We start from the raw sequence: 13,355 nt of genomic DNA, 5'->3' as shown, positions 1-13,355 counted from the left end.
TTTGGGCAATTCTTCCTTGTAAACTAATGGCCCTGTGTGGGAGTGAGGACGACACAACATGGGCGTGTTCCGTTTCTATGTAATTGCCGGTCAGCTTCCTGGTTATTTATTTCTTAATTAGTGACATGAGGGCATATGGGAAGCCAGGCAGGTGAGGAGAACGCTATAGCAATCTAATTGCTGACTGTATTTACAATGGGCATTAAAGAATTCTGTGCGGGCTGCTACCGCTACGTTCAGCACGTAGCACACCTAGATTTTGACACCAGGGTAATCTCACAGAAAGCAGGGTTCAGCGCCACAGGTCAGCACAGCAGTGCCTGTGGTGCCCGAGCCACCTCTGCCAAGTGAGGAAGGTTAAGCAAAGGTGTGGGGATGGCACACATGGACAAAACACTGTGGTATCCAGCTGTGGGCTCATGGGGATGCTGCTGAGCACAGGGGAAGCCTGTCCTGAATCAGTGCTCTCAGTTATGCTTGTTGATAACGCTTTCCTTGTGGATATGTGAGCACCTTCGGCCATTTTACTATTGAAACGGAGTCAGGAACCTTTGCACGGACCCTGAATCACAATCCTTTGGGACCTGAAAGTATAGGAACAGTGTTTTGCATTCTTGCTAGGTTTTCCTTCTCAGAGCATCAGTTTTCTTACTGCCTCTGTGGATCCACACACAGAGCGACACCTCTACAGCTGCAAAGAGCTAGGGCTGCTTGTCTCCTCTCCATGTTCTGCTCATGGAATATTCTTTGACACTCTTTCTCTTGCTGCCATGTTTGTTGGTTCCCTGGAATGTAGTGGGCAAAGTAAGAGGTCAGCTCTGCCTTTTTGTAATTTTGGGGAATTTTTTTTTTTTAAATTTTGTGGTTACACTTCTGTGATTTTTCTGGAGGTCTCAAAACACTTGCTTTCCCTTTCCTAACTGCAAGCATAATAAACCAAACAATGTCCAGGGACTGACCTTTTGGGATTTGCACATTTTTGCAATATTATTATTTTTAAATTATTATAATATTTGATATTGTAGCAATTATTATATAATTATTTTATTAGTATGTTATTTTATTATATTACACAGCCTTTCAAAACTTCAAGCAAAACTTCTTTCTTCTTCTCTTCCAATTTTTTTTAGCCGCTCATCAGCTATTATTGATCGCCTCCGCACTTATTTTACTGCCCTCAGTGGCACGAACAGGAAAAGAATCAAACAGGAACCTCCCTACAAAAACTCACCCAAAAAAGCGCAAATCCCACCCAAAATCCCCGCTCAGGACGCGTGACGTCACAGGGCCCCTCACGCCGGGCCCCGCCCCCGCGGCCCGCAGGGGGAGCTCCGCCCCCGGGCGCGCGCCCGGCCGGGGCCGTGTGAAGCGCACCTTTTGCACGAGTCCCGCTCGCCGCGGGCGGGGCCTGCGGGGGCGGGGCGGCAGGGGAAAGCCGGGGGGCTGAGCCAATGGGAGCCGCCGTTCCGCGGCGCGTCACGGGCGGCCCCGCCCGCTCTCCGTTTCGGCCGAGGGCGGGCGGAACGGGGCGGCCGCGGCCCGATGGGCGTTACCGGGCGGGGGCGGGGCCTCGCTGTCGCGAGGGCGCGCGGGCCAATGGCGAGCCGGGCCGGGAGCGGGGGCGGGAGGGCACGGCCGGGCGGGCGGGGCGCGCCGGCCAATGGGGCGCGGGTGGAGGCGTGGCCGAGGCGGCGCTCGGGTTCCGTGTGAAAAGAGTGAGGGGGCTCGGGTGCAAAGTTTGCTCGCCCGGCGCCTGCGGAGGGAGCGGCGGCGGCGGTGGCGCGGGGGGGAGCGGAGCGCAGCGCAGCGGCCGCCCGAGCGCTCGGGGCTCCGACCGCCCGCCGCGCTCCTCGTGCCTCCGCTGGGCAGCCGCGATGTGCGAGGGGATGGCGGCGCAGGGTCCGGGCGGGCCGCGGTGCTGGCAGAACCGGCGGGCGCGGCTGCTGTGCATGCTGGCGCTCACCTTCCTGTTCTTCGTGGTGGAGGTGGCGGTGAGCCGCGTCACGTCGTCGCTGGCCATGCTCTCCGACTCCTTCCACATGCTCTCCGACGTGATGGCCCTGGTCGTGGCGCTGGTGGCCGTGCGCTTCGCCCAGCGCACCCGCGCCACCAAGAAGAACACGTTCGGGTGGGTGCGGGCCGAGGTGATGGGCGCCCTCGTCAACGCCGTGTTCCTCACCGCCCTCTGCTTCACCATCCTGCTGGAGGCCATCGAGCGCTTCACGGAGCCCCACGAGATCCAGCAGCCGCTGGTGGTCATCGCCGTGGGGGTGGCGGGGCTCATCATCAACCTGCTGGGGCTCTGCCTCTTCAACCACCACGGCGTCGGGGGCCACGGGCACGCCCACGGCCACGGGCACTCGCACGGCGGCCGGCAGCACCCCCGCGGCAGCCCCAAGCCCGAGCAGCCGCCCGGGGACGGGGAGACTGCGCTGCACCGCGAGGAGACCAGCACCTTGGTGGAGAACTGCAGCAGCTCCAACGGAGTCAGCCAGGAGAAACTGGGTAAGCCCCGCGGGGTAAGCGCCGCTGCCCCATCCAGGCGTAGAAAAGCGGGAGGGGTCCTTTCCCCGAGTAGGGCGGTGGCCGTCCTGGTCCCACCTGGTGCGGGCTCTGTGAGGGCCATCTATCCGCACTCCTGGGAACGAGATGAGAAACTTTGTTAGCAGCTCTTGGGGCACATGGCTGTCGCACCTCTTCCTCACGCCTTTCCTTCGGATGCCCTAAGCTGCATGTTTGTTTTGCAGACAGGTCAGAGTGTAAAAGAGTCTTAGGATAAAGCAGTTTGCCCTGGGGAAAAAAGTTGGTTCTGCAAGGAAAGGCACATGACAAGCGTTTCTTGCCTAGCGACACGAGCTGTCACAAGACGCTGTCCTAATGCCGTCCGAACTGGCTGCACATCAAATGGAGCGCGGCTCAGTGCCTCGGTCCCGGCAGCTGGATTGCTCCATTGGGTCAGTTATCAGCTACCTGGGAAGCTACTCTCCATCTAAACCAAACATGCTGAAGTCTACTCCACTGCGATAACGCTGTGCTTCTTAATAGCATCGGTATTAATAGGAAGAAGTCTTGGAAGTTGCCAGTCAGAACTGTGGAAGCCGGAATGTGGAGCATGCTGGTGTCAGGGCACATGTGTGGTGTCTTGGAATAATTTTTCTTTAGCTTTCTAAAGCATGCGCCTTCCCACTCACCTGCATGCAGACATACATTTAAAATCTTCCCTTCCCAATTGTGGTTAAACTGTTTTATGGGTAGGAATTTTTTGGGTTATTTTTTAATGTATCCAGAATCCTGGATAGTTCATTTTGAAGCAGCTTGATCAAAGCCAAGTATTGCGTGCTAGCAGAGTGAAAGGTGTGTGTGATTGCCACTTATCTGTTCCTAGGGCATCCTTGTCACCAGAAGGAATGGACTTCGGCCTTTGGAACCAATTTCTCTCTTTCAGTTTCAGGGTGACATCAGGAGACCATTGTTTTAGCTTAAAGGGAGCTTTAATTGATAGGAGTGAACTTCGCTACAGTTTCAGATTTTCTGTGGTCAGAGGTTCCAGTACACATTTGAGGAACTTAGTTTCTGTTTCTCCGACTCCATGTTGGCTTTGGAAAGACAAGTTTTTCAAGAGGATGGGAAAGTTCCTCTGAATACACTACATCATTTTCTTGACTACATAATAAGCTCTTAATGTTCGTTTAGTTCCAACAGAGGTGTCCTAATAATTAGTTTCAAACAATGTAAAATTCCCTTAACCCTTTGTCTCATAAATATCTTGGCTTGGGAATTATTCTTGCATGGTGAAAAATTGTGCTTTTAGCCAAGTTTTGGACTAGTTAGACCAAAAGGTTAACTTATAGCATGGATTAAAATGCATATTGTTGTGAGCTAACTTGGCTGGAATGTCTCATGGATGTGCCTCTGGCAGTAACAAATAATTTGTTGTGGGTATTTAGGTGGTAATACGGCATAATTTTGGTCACAGTGAAACTTTGAAATAAGTTTGTGTTTCCTTCTGTGCCCTATCATGATCAGGTAATGGATGGAGCTATTCATAGTTTGCCCATGGAAAAGTTTCAGGTAAAGGTGATTGGAGACATGGGAGAAGATGTAAGATGTAGAGCTGAAGACAAGGGTGGTCCTGTGCCTTCACTGGAAATCACACAGTGGGGTAGTCCCTGATTTCCTAAGGTGGAAGTGAAAAGTAGTCATAGCCTTAGGGGCTAGTCCTGCACAGGCATTTCTATGCATGCACTTTATGTAAAATAATCAGTTTATTGTTATGTTTCAATGAACATATTTCAAATGGACTTGTTTTAACCATTTGCCATTAAAAAAAATTCAAGATCTTTCTGGGGCTGTGTTTCCTGTTACCCACTCTTGTAGACAGCTGTACTGACTTTCCAGATCTCCATTATTCCAAGTACTTGGTACAGAGCAGAGCGTTCCTCTTTCCTCACTCTCATCATGGACTTTGAACTCTGTAACCTAAGACATTTCCCTCTAATGTATTTACTTCTCTGGAAAGTTACAGGTCCCATGTTCCATAACTCCTAGAGGCAGTGTGGAAAATGTAGCTGGAGCTTCAGGGCAGAAGCGTACTGGATGAGTTAATGAGCTGGGGCTTGGAACTCAGCCTTGGTAGGAGCCCACTCCTTCTTCAGAGAGGAGAGGACTTGTGCACACTCTACAACTGCAGAATCGCAGCCACAAGAGCAGAACAGCAGAAGCTGCACGTCTTGTTAATGTTTACAAAGTTCTGAACTCAATAACCTCAGAAGCAGTAAGAGCTCCTTGTTTCAGTTTGTCAGGCCAGGGGCCAGTGCCTGTTGTGTTTCTTTAGCATTGGAAATATCCAAAGAAGAACTTATGAAGAAAAGCAGGAGGTTAATCATGTAGAATTCTCTCCAGTTTGAACACTGGAAGATGATTTTCTTGCAGAAAGCATTCTTTGTAATGATGTGTGTATTTATTCCCATGTAGCTGGTTAGCTGTGTTGGCGTGGTAAATATTGCAGACAGGTGTGGCAAAGGAGGGCACTAAAATGGCCATTTATGCACAATCCATGGCTTTGGATATCAGAAGCTGTGTGCTACTCAACAGCTATATGTCGCTTGCATAAAATGTAATTTTACTACTTATTTATTTATTCTGAAATAGAAGTAACAGTAGTTCATAGCCTCTCAGAGCTTCAGTGATAATTTACACTGCCCTATAGTCAGTTCTGCTGGTAAATTCTGCATTTTAAATCTAAAATTTCAGCTGATTGTATCTCACTGGCTCCATGCACCATCTTGGAAAAAATTCCTTTTCCTTGAATTCAGAAGCCTCTTGAAAATGCATTGGTAAACCTGAAAAGAAGCTGCTACACAGCTGTATTCACACAGCTTTTGAGCTTCTGGCTTCAAATGTTAATCTGAAATAGCAGTGCAGTCCTGTGGTTAAAGAGAGATTTTAGCAATGTGATCAGTCTACCAGTGTTTCAACAGAAGGAACAAATGTGACCAACTGAGCTACTTAAACCACCATTTTACATATGCTCTGTAGTTCTGCATGTTGTTTAAGAAACAAACAGTGAATAGGCAAATGGTTAAACAGCTGGAAAAGGTGAAAGTAGTTTTTCAGTAGAATAAGTTAAAATGTGGTCATCTTCATTCTTTGCCACTCTGCAGCTTTAAGCTCCATGTAGAAACAGTTGCCTTCTAAGACTGTTTAGATCACTTATTGGGACAACTGAATTTTCCTCAGCCAGAGAAGGTGTTGCTAAGTGTGTGGGTTGAGTTGCTTTTTGGTTTCATACACAGTGTGCCATGCTTACTGTTGGATATGATTTTATAAGAAATTACAGTAATATGTTGTATTATAGCTCATGCCTAATTGTTTTATTGTTTTCTTGTCAGGTGATATGAAAGATGACATGAGTGATGTACAAGTGAATGGGAATGCTGGCCATTATCCTCTGGATGAAGAGGAGGTTGAAGAAGACTCCAGTGCACAACTTAACATGCGTGGAGTTTTTCTGCATGTTTTTGGAGATGCCTTGGGTTCAGTCATTGTGGTACTGAATGCCTTGCTCTTTTATGGGTTGTGGAATCCATGCCCTGAAGATGGGCCTTGCTTTAATCCATGTGTCAATAATCATTGCATGGAAAATGCTACTTTATCCCAAGCACTTGGCAGAGCTAACAAGTCCGAGCAAGAGGGCATTACTGTGGCTGGTCCTTGCTGGTTGCTATATTTAGATCCTGTGCTTTGTTTGATTATGGTCTGTATACTCCTATACACAACTTACCCGTTACTTAGGGAGTCAGCCCTTATCCTTCTACAGACTGTTCCCAAACAAATAGATGTCCATTCTTTGAACTCAAAGTTACGTACCCTTGAAGGAGTCGAAGCAATCCATGAATTACACATTTGGCAGCTAGCAGGCAGTAGGATCATTGGCACTGCTCACATCAAGTGTCCTGACCCTTCCACGTACATGATGGTGGCAAAGCGCATCAAAGAGATCTTTCACGACGAAGGGATTCATGCAACTACCATTCAGCCTGAGTTTGCCAGCGTTGGCTCCGAGTCAGGGAGAGGGAAATGCGAGTTGCCTTGCAGGACTCAGTGTGCTTTGAAGCAGTGTTGTGGAACAGGAGAAGATAGTACTGCAAAGAAGACAGAAAAATCCTCGTCACTTAGTATTTCTTGTTCAGAAGTTGTCATTGAATTTCCAAAAACGAGGAGGACTAAGTCGGAGAGCATCCCTTCAGTGAAGCTGGAGGCAAACACCGATCAAAACGAGCAGTTTGAGTCATCTTTGTAACTCCCTGAAGGGTGCTACCTGAGTTGTGGTGACTTTGTCAACAGCTGTGTTGCAAGAGGAAGAGACAGATGTTTGAGATGCAATTTTGCCAAGTAGTGTAATTGCTGAAGTCCTTGTTCTTGTCATATTGCTAAATATAGAATGCTTGTTTTAAAGAATATAATGTCACTGTCATGATACAATGTGTTTGTGTTGACTTTGTTTGACTGAGATAGACAGGAAGTGCACCAATGCTGTAACACTTCAGAAAACCAGTTTCAACATTTCAGCAGAGACACTTTTTGCTGTGCTTCAAATTAAGATACTTTTTTCCAGTGAAAAGGTATTCGAGGGATAAGCATGTAGGAACTCAATTTGTGTTACAGATTCTTTGGACCTGCTTTCTCCTTTAATATTTGATTTGTAGATATTTTAATATATTGTTTATTTAGAAGCCCTAAGAAAACCAAAGTTCGTAGAACATTTTTAAAGATATAACTACTAAAAACTGGAAACCACTTTGCAGTTTCACATATTTTTCTTAAAGCTATGTAATAATAATAAATGTGAAGGCTTTTCTAGTGAATTTATCGCACAGCATATTTTAAAGAGAACATCATATGATTGTCAGAAATTGTCCCCTCTTCTTCTGGTCAGGTAGTGAGGTAATTGAAAACAACAGATGTGAAAGGGTTTTTTTTCTGTCAGAATGGCAGTTCAAGCTACTATATACTGCTCTGTGATCGAGACATGAGACTGGTCAATAAAGTAACACAGTCTTCTACACTTTATAGATTTTCTGCTGTTTTACCTTACTTCCAAGTTTTGTCTGGTCATGAAAGTCTTTGAGGTTTAAAGAACCCTTGACTCAACAGTGCTATGAATAAAGAGCTGGAGCTTAATATTTAGCTGATGCTGAGTTTACTAAGATAAAGAATCAGTTATGTCAATAAGTGCTCTGTTGGGGGAGGTCTGCCTCCAACAATATAGCTCAAGCACCAACAGTGTAACTCATGCTTTCAAGCACAGACAGCAGCTCCCCAGCAAGTCATGTAAAGGTGCATTTTGCTTCTAGCTGAGTGTGTCTGTAAACACTTGCAGTGACTTCAGTCCTGGTCCGCACTGTGTCCTCAGGAGCCCTCCACTGACTTCTGGGGAAGTGGTGCAGGGAGTAATATATTCACTATATTTCACACTTCAAGATGTTTATGTATTACATAATTTCACTTCGTCAGTATCCAAATCTGTGGTTTAAAATCTTGACTCAGTTAATTGACAACTGGCTCTAAACAAGCTGTTAGAGTGTGCTGCCAACTTAGACCTTAGGAAAGGAGAAACTGCTGTGTGGACTCTGAATTTGGCAGAGACTAGATGAGAGTTCAATGATAAAACATACAAGAAATCTAATCTAAAACCTTGGCCCTTTTGATCCACTCTCACGTTATGTACAGGATCTAATGTCTTGTGATTAATGGATTGCTCCTATGTGCAAAACTGGAAAACAGCTCAGATCTTCCATTGTTTGCTCTTTGACTCTGGTTATGATAAACACTTTGCCTCAGTTTCCCTGTCTTCAAATGGGGATAATACCTACCTCACAGGGGTGTTGTGAGGCTTAACTATTGTGTGATGAGCTCTGAGATCTGTTACTGGAAGGCACTGGAAAGAGGATAAGATACTAGATTACCTGGCATTTACTACTTCTACAAATGTATTGCAATACCTAGGCACAACCAGAGGGAACTGAGGATAGTTTTGGCCTTATGAAATTTTTTGATGCTGTGGTTTTCAGGTTTTTAACAGTATTTAAATGTAGATTTTTTTAAAAAAGAATGTTTTGTTAGTGAAGGGAATGTAGCTTTGCCTCCAGATACATAACACCTCCCTAGTTTGCATTTCTAATTTGTGTCTTGCATCATAATTTCTCCTAAATAGTACAAAATAGTCCTGCTGCTCATTGGACCTGGATTGGCCCACGTCATGTCAGTGGTCTCACCCAAGCTCTCAGCAGAGCCTTGCAGTCAACTCTCGATTATCCATGGGTGGATTACCAGTGTTGTGCATTAACTGTGCAGCCTGTGGAGCCAGGAGCAGCCCCCTGCTCACGCCACGCTCTGGCCAAGCGCTGTGTGCCAAAGCATGGGAATGGTGGAGGCACTGGCTCTGCTTCCAGGGTGCTCATCGAAGGCTGCATTGCCTGGGTGCAGCACAGCACTGCCCGGGGGTTTTGCCCCTTGGCTGCTCAGATGCATCGTCAGGAAGCTGTGGGTGCTGGATGGGTGGGCTTGGCTTTGTGCTGGCTTGGGGAGGTTGGTGCTTCCCAGTCACCAGCATTGCTCACCTTTTTCTGTGTTTATGCTTGTTGTATAGTCTCATAAACTAACTTAAATGTATTAATATAGTATTTATATATGTTTTTGTTTTGTCTGAATTACCTTAACTCTTTTTTCTGTTACCTGTATATGATCTAGAGTTGACTGTTAAATGAGATCTTGTATGAGACTACATTTGCAGAGTATGCTACCACTGCTACTATACTACAGAGTATTAACCAAGTAAATTTTGAAATGAACAAAGTAGTATTTTTATTTTAAATGTGTATCCTTGCTTTCTGTGGTAAACTTTCACTAATTATTTTCATCACTAGTTTAAAATTGGTCTCAATCATTAGTATGAATTGTTGAGGTCCTGCCATATGTCACTAATGCACCATAGAACTACTGCTCTTTAGTTTATTTAAAATAATACCAACAAATCAAACCATGGTAGCACTGAGAAGTCTGACTTCTCTCCTGTTGCTCTTATAAAATGAGGGCAACTAGTAAGTCATAACAGTTACCGTCATTGGTTAATAGTCTCAGTAAATGCATCTGAATAGATGGAGTTGTAGTCACTAATTCCATTTTAAACTATTTAATCTTTTGGTTTGGTTTGGTTTTTTTGTTTTGGTTTGGTTTTTTTGGGTTTTTTTGTGCCAGAAATCATATTTTTCTATTTCTGTGTCCATTGCAGGCAATGGCTAGCTAAAAAGTCAAAAAACTCTCCCCGTCATTATTTTAAGTATCTTGACAGGATGCAGAGGTGACAGTGATGATGATGATGATGATGATGATGATGATGATGATGATGATGATGATGGGGGCAGAATGGGGAGTTTCATGGCCTCTCTGTCATGTGCCCTGTTGCACGTGCAGCACCAGCTGGTGTTACCAGGGCCCTTTAGTCTCCTTAACCCTCGATGGCAAACTCCCTGAAAGCATAGACTGAGGTCAAGGTGGTGGCTGTGCAGCAGCAGGAACACAATTTCTCTGTTTTGGCTGTAGGAGACCCGACTATAGCCTGCTAACTTGTGAAATAGCTTGCTTTTTTTTTTTTAACTTGATCTGTCTGGGGTTGTACAGACTTGATTTGTTCTAAAGTTCACATTTTAAGAACACTGAGAGCATTCAAAAGCACTGCACAGTCTCTCTTTCCTATTTTTTTTTTTCCCACAAAGCATGAAACTAGTGAATCTCATGTAAGTGAACACTGCAGGGGTGGGGAGCTAATTGTATTGTGTATCACATTCCTGAATTTTTAAAATAAAAACAATTATGGAACACTGATTTTAAGGAAAAATAAGTTTGTACTTCAGTGTCTAGATTGTTTAGGCTTCTGATTAAATGTGTCAGAGATGTACTGAACATCACTGGATGAAATACTTTACCCTTACTCCATGTCTCATCCAGGAACATGCTATTTTAGAATCACTTCCTAGATTATATCTGCACCTAAGTGCAGTGCAGAACTAATTCAGACACTCAGTGGGCTAGCCACAGTACCATCAAGCTTCCTTTTTAGCAGAGTAAATTGTTTCTGTGGAACCCCTAATAATTGTAGCTCAACTGCTTTCAACAGCCAGTGTGGGCTTTTGGTAATATCTGTAGCTGCTACATCGCGGTGTGCGGTATGGACATACACAGAGTTATGTAAAACAACCGGCCCCAACTTGTGACTCCCCAAAAGTCATGGCAAGGGCTCAGTCCTGAACATTTCTGTATTCTTAAATAGTTTCATCGGGCTGACGAGTACTTACTTGCACACCAGGAATTACTTGTGGGAGTGAGTCCAAAGCTTCTGCCAGTGCAGCCTGGCTTTTAAAGAAAAAAAGTACCTAGATTTTCTGGATGTATTAAAATCAGGACTGCTATGGTGTTTCTAAGTTTGCTGTCGAAATACTGTCATTTCGATATAATCCCAGGATTTATTCCTTTTCCCCATTCTCCAAAAAGAAATGGGAAAAAGCCCACTGAGTGTCCTAAGACTTGTTAACAAGTTTAGCTAAACTGACGTTGCTGTTTGCTTCTGAAATCGGGCCATGTGAATTTATTAAACACTGCCTGGTGGGGTTTGGGGAGGAGGGATAAAGATTCTTGCCATTCTCCTTCCCCTGCCCCCTGCTTTGACTGCACTTTCTAATCTCTTCAGCTATGGAGAGACCAGGGGGGATGGAGGGGGCGAATTTTGTAACTAGATTTTCCGAGTTCCACGTGGAGGGAATGGGAAATACTGCTAACTATATTTAAAAGCATATAAATATGCTCTGCATATTTTAGTTCCATAGCATAGCATCAGTTACACCCTTCTGAGGTATGCATTTAAGTGGTTCGGGTCCACAGTATCTTTGGTTTTTCCTTCTCTGCTAGACAGAAAGAGGTGGATGCTCCATTTGCCTGAGCTAAAGCCAGACTTGACAATTTTCCAAATCAAATGTAGCTTTGCTGATAACAGAAGGTCTGATTATTCCTTGTGACCTTTGCTTTGTGTAGTTAGCTGCCTGTGAGGTACAGCACCACGTTTTAGCAGGCTCACATTTATACTTTTTGCACTCACCGTGTTGTCTAACTAGTTGAAAAGCAAAACCACAAAGCTGAAAAACACCTTTCATCTGTAAGTCTCCAAAAAGCACATGGGATTAATTTGGCTTCTTTATTTTCATGTCCTGGATCCTTTTCCTGAACAATGTTAAAGTATGATTGGCATAACTTGTTCATTGATGATATTTCTTTTTGCCTTATTTTAAAATAAAGAATAATATTCTTTTTTTTCTTTCTTCCTTTTTTTTTTGTTTTTAAATAGTAAAGTGCTGAGAAAATAAATGGAGCTCTTGGCTGTCAAATACATTTAGTTGGGATTTCTTTCTCAGATCAGCTCCTAGGAAGGAATCTAACTAGTAGAAATGCACTGTCAGCATCTCCCAGAACCTCAGAATCAAATGCAAAGAGCACAAATAGAAGAGGAGGTTAGTAAATGGGTTGTAAAGTCCTGGCCTCCAACTGTCTGGGTTCCAGGTGCAATTAAAGGAATAGTTGCTCAGTTCTAGTATCAGGAAGAGTTAATTATGCAAAATACAGGTTTTTTTATCTCAAAGGAAAACAGCTTTTGAAAAGAATAAAAAAACCTCTTCTTGACCTGTTAATTGGCCGTGGTTAAGTATCTGATGTAAGGGTCAATAAGGTAGGCTTTCTAATATGAGTCTATACTATTTTTTCAATGTCTTTGGAAGAAAGCTGCTTTAGAGCAGAAGATGTTTTGGTGCTTTTCAGCTTCATTTGTTTCAATTCAGAAACACTGCAGTTTGCACAGTTTTTTGGGAGAAAAAGACTGACTGCAGCTGCCAGCACTACTACTGAGGAGGGCAGGATGGTGACCAATACCTGCCTTGAGCTGTTAATAAGCTTGCAATGATGAGTTCATTTTGGAGCCCTTCACTGGTGCAGCTTCAGCAGCTCCTTTTTCTGCTTCAAGAGGGAAAAGTGATTCCACATTATTAGTTACATGTGCAGGAGGGTATGTTTGGTTGTGCTGTAAGCACTGCATGTGAGCTTGAGTTTTGCCATTTTCCAAAGCTACTTCTACCACTTCATGACAGGATGTGATTTAAACTTACTATGAACATCCTTTATGAGACATGCTGGTGTGGGAATTTTAAATTAGCAGGAAGGGAAGCTTCAGGTCTATAGCTTATTTCTGCTTTTACATGTACCTTCCTGTATGTCATTCCTAGACCTTGTACCTCGGATAGCTGCCTGACCACAAGGACCAGATCCAGCTCCCAGAACAACTCCTTGCTGCTTTTCAGAGGAGCTAATGTCACAGGAGAAGGGTGGGATGCGAGTGTCTGACTCCAGGCAGACAAGCACTTTACAGCAGGCACCTTCTCAGGCTGATCCGTGCTAGTTTCCCAAATCTGGCATGAAAGCCTTGCCACTGAAACTTTGGCTAGCATTTATATGTATTTGTGTTTTGGTTTATCTATTTTTTTTTTTTGTGACAATCAACACAAACATTAAAGTATTGCTGAGACCAAATGGCAATCCCTACCCCCCATCACCCAAGCTCTGTTTCTAGTTACAACATTGGTCGGCTTCCCAGCGCTTCCCTCCTGCACCAGCTCCTGCAGCTAAGAATAGCCCTGGTGATGCTGTGGAACAGGATGTGCAACCTGCTGGGCTTCCTGCATTTGTGCTTTTGTTGCTGGCCTGGGCTGAAGCCTGTCCTCATCTTCCCCTGGACTCACTGGGTGGATTTGTTA

The 13,355-nt window shown here is 44.7% G+C and overlaps 1 protein-coding gene across 1 annotated transcript; it reads left to right on the top strand.

Annotated features, from left to right (window-relative positions):
• Positions 1 to 1,737: 1,737 nt before the first annotated feature.
• Positions 1,738 to 11,869, top strand: SLC30A1 (solute carrier family 30 member 1). The gene is made up of 2 exons (XM_048298162.1): positions 1,738 to 2,505; positions 5,892 to 11,869. Exons 1-2 carry the CDS (start codon positions 1,875 to 1,877, stop codon positions 6,800 to 6,802), a joined length of 1,542 nt encoding a protein of 513 aa, XP_048154119.1. The 5' UTR covers positions 1,738 to 1,874; the 3' UTR covers positions 6,803 to 11,869.
• Positions 11,870 to 13,355: the final 1,486 nt, after the last annotated feature.

The sequence above is a fragment of the Corvus hawaiiensis genome, chromosome 3 (genome assembly GCF_020740725.1).
Source record: "Corvus hawaiiensis isolate bCorHaw1 chromosome 3, bCorHaw1.pri.cur, whole genome shotgun sequence".
Taxonomy (NCBI): domain Eukaryota; kingdom Metazoa; phylum Chordata; class Aves; order Passeriformes; family Corvidae; genus Corvus; species Corvus hawaiiensis.
This window is presented reverse-complemented; position numbering and strand designations above follow the sequence as displayed.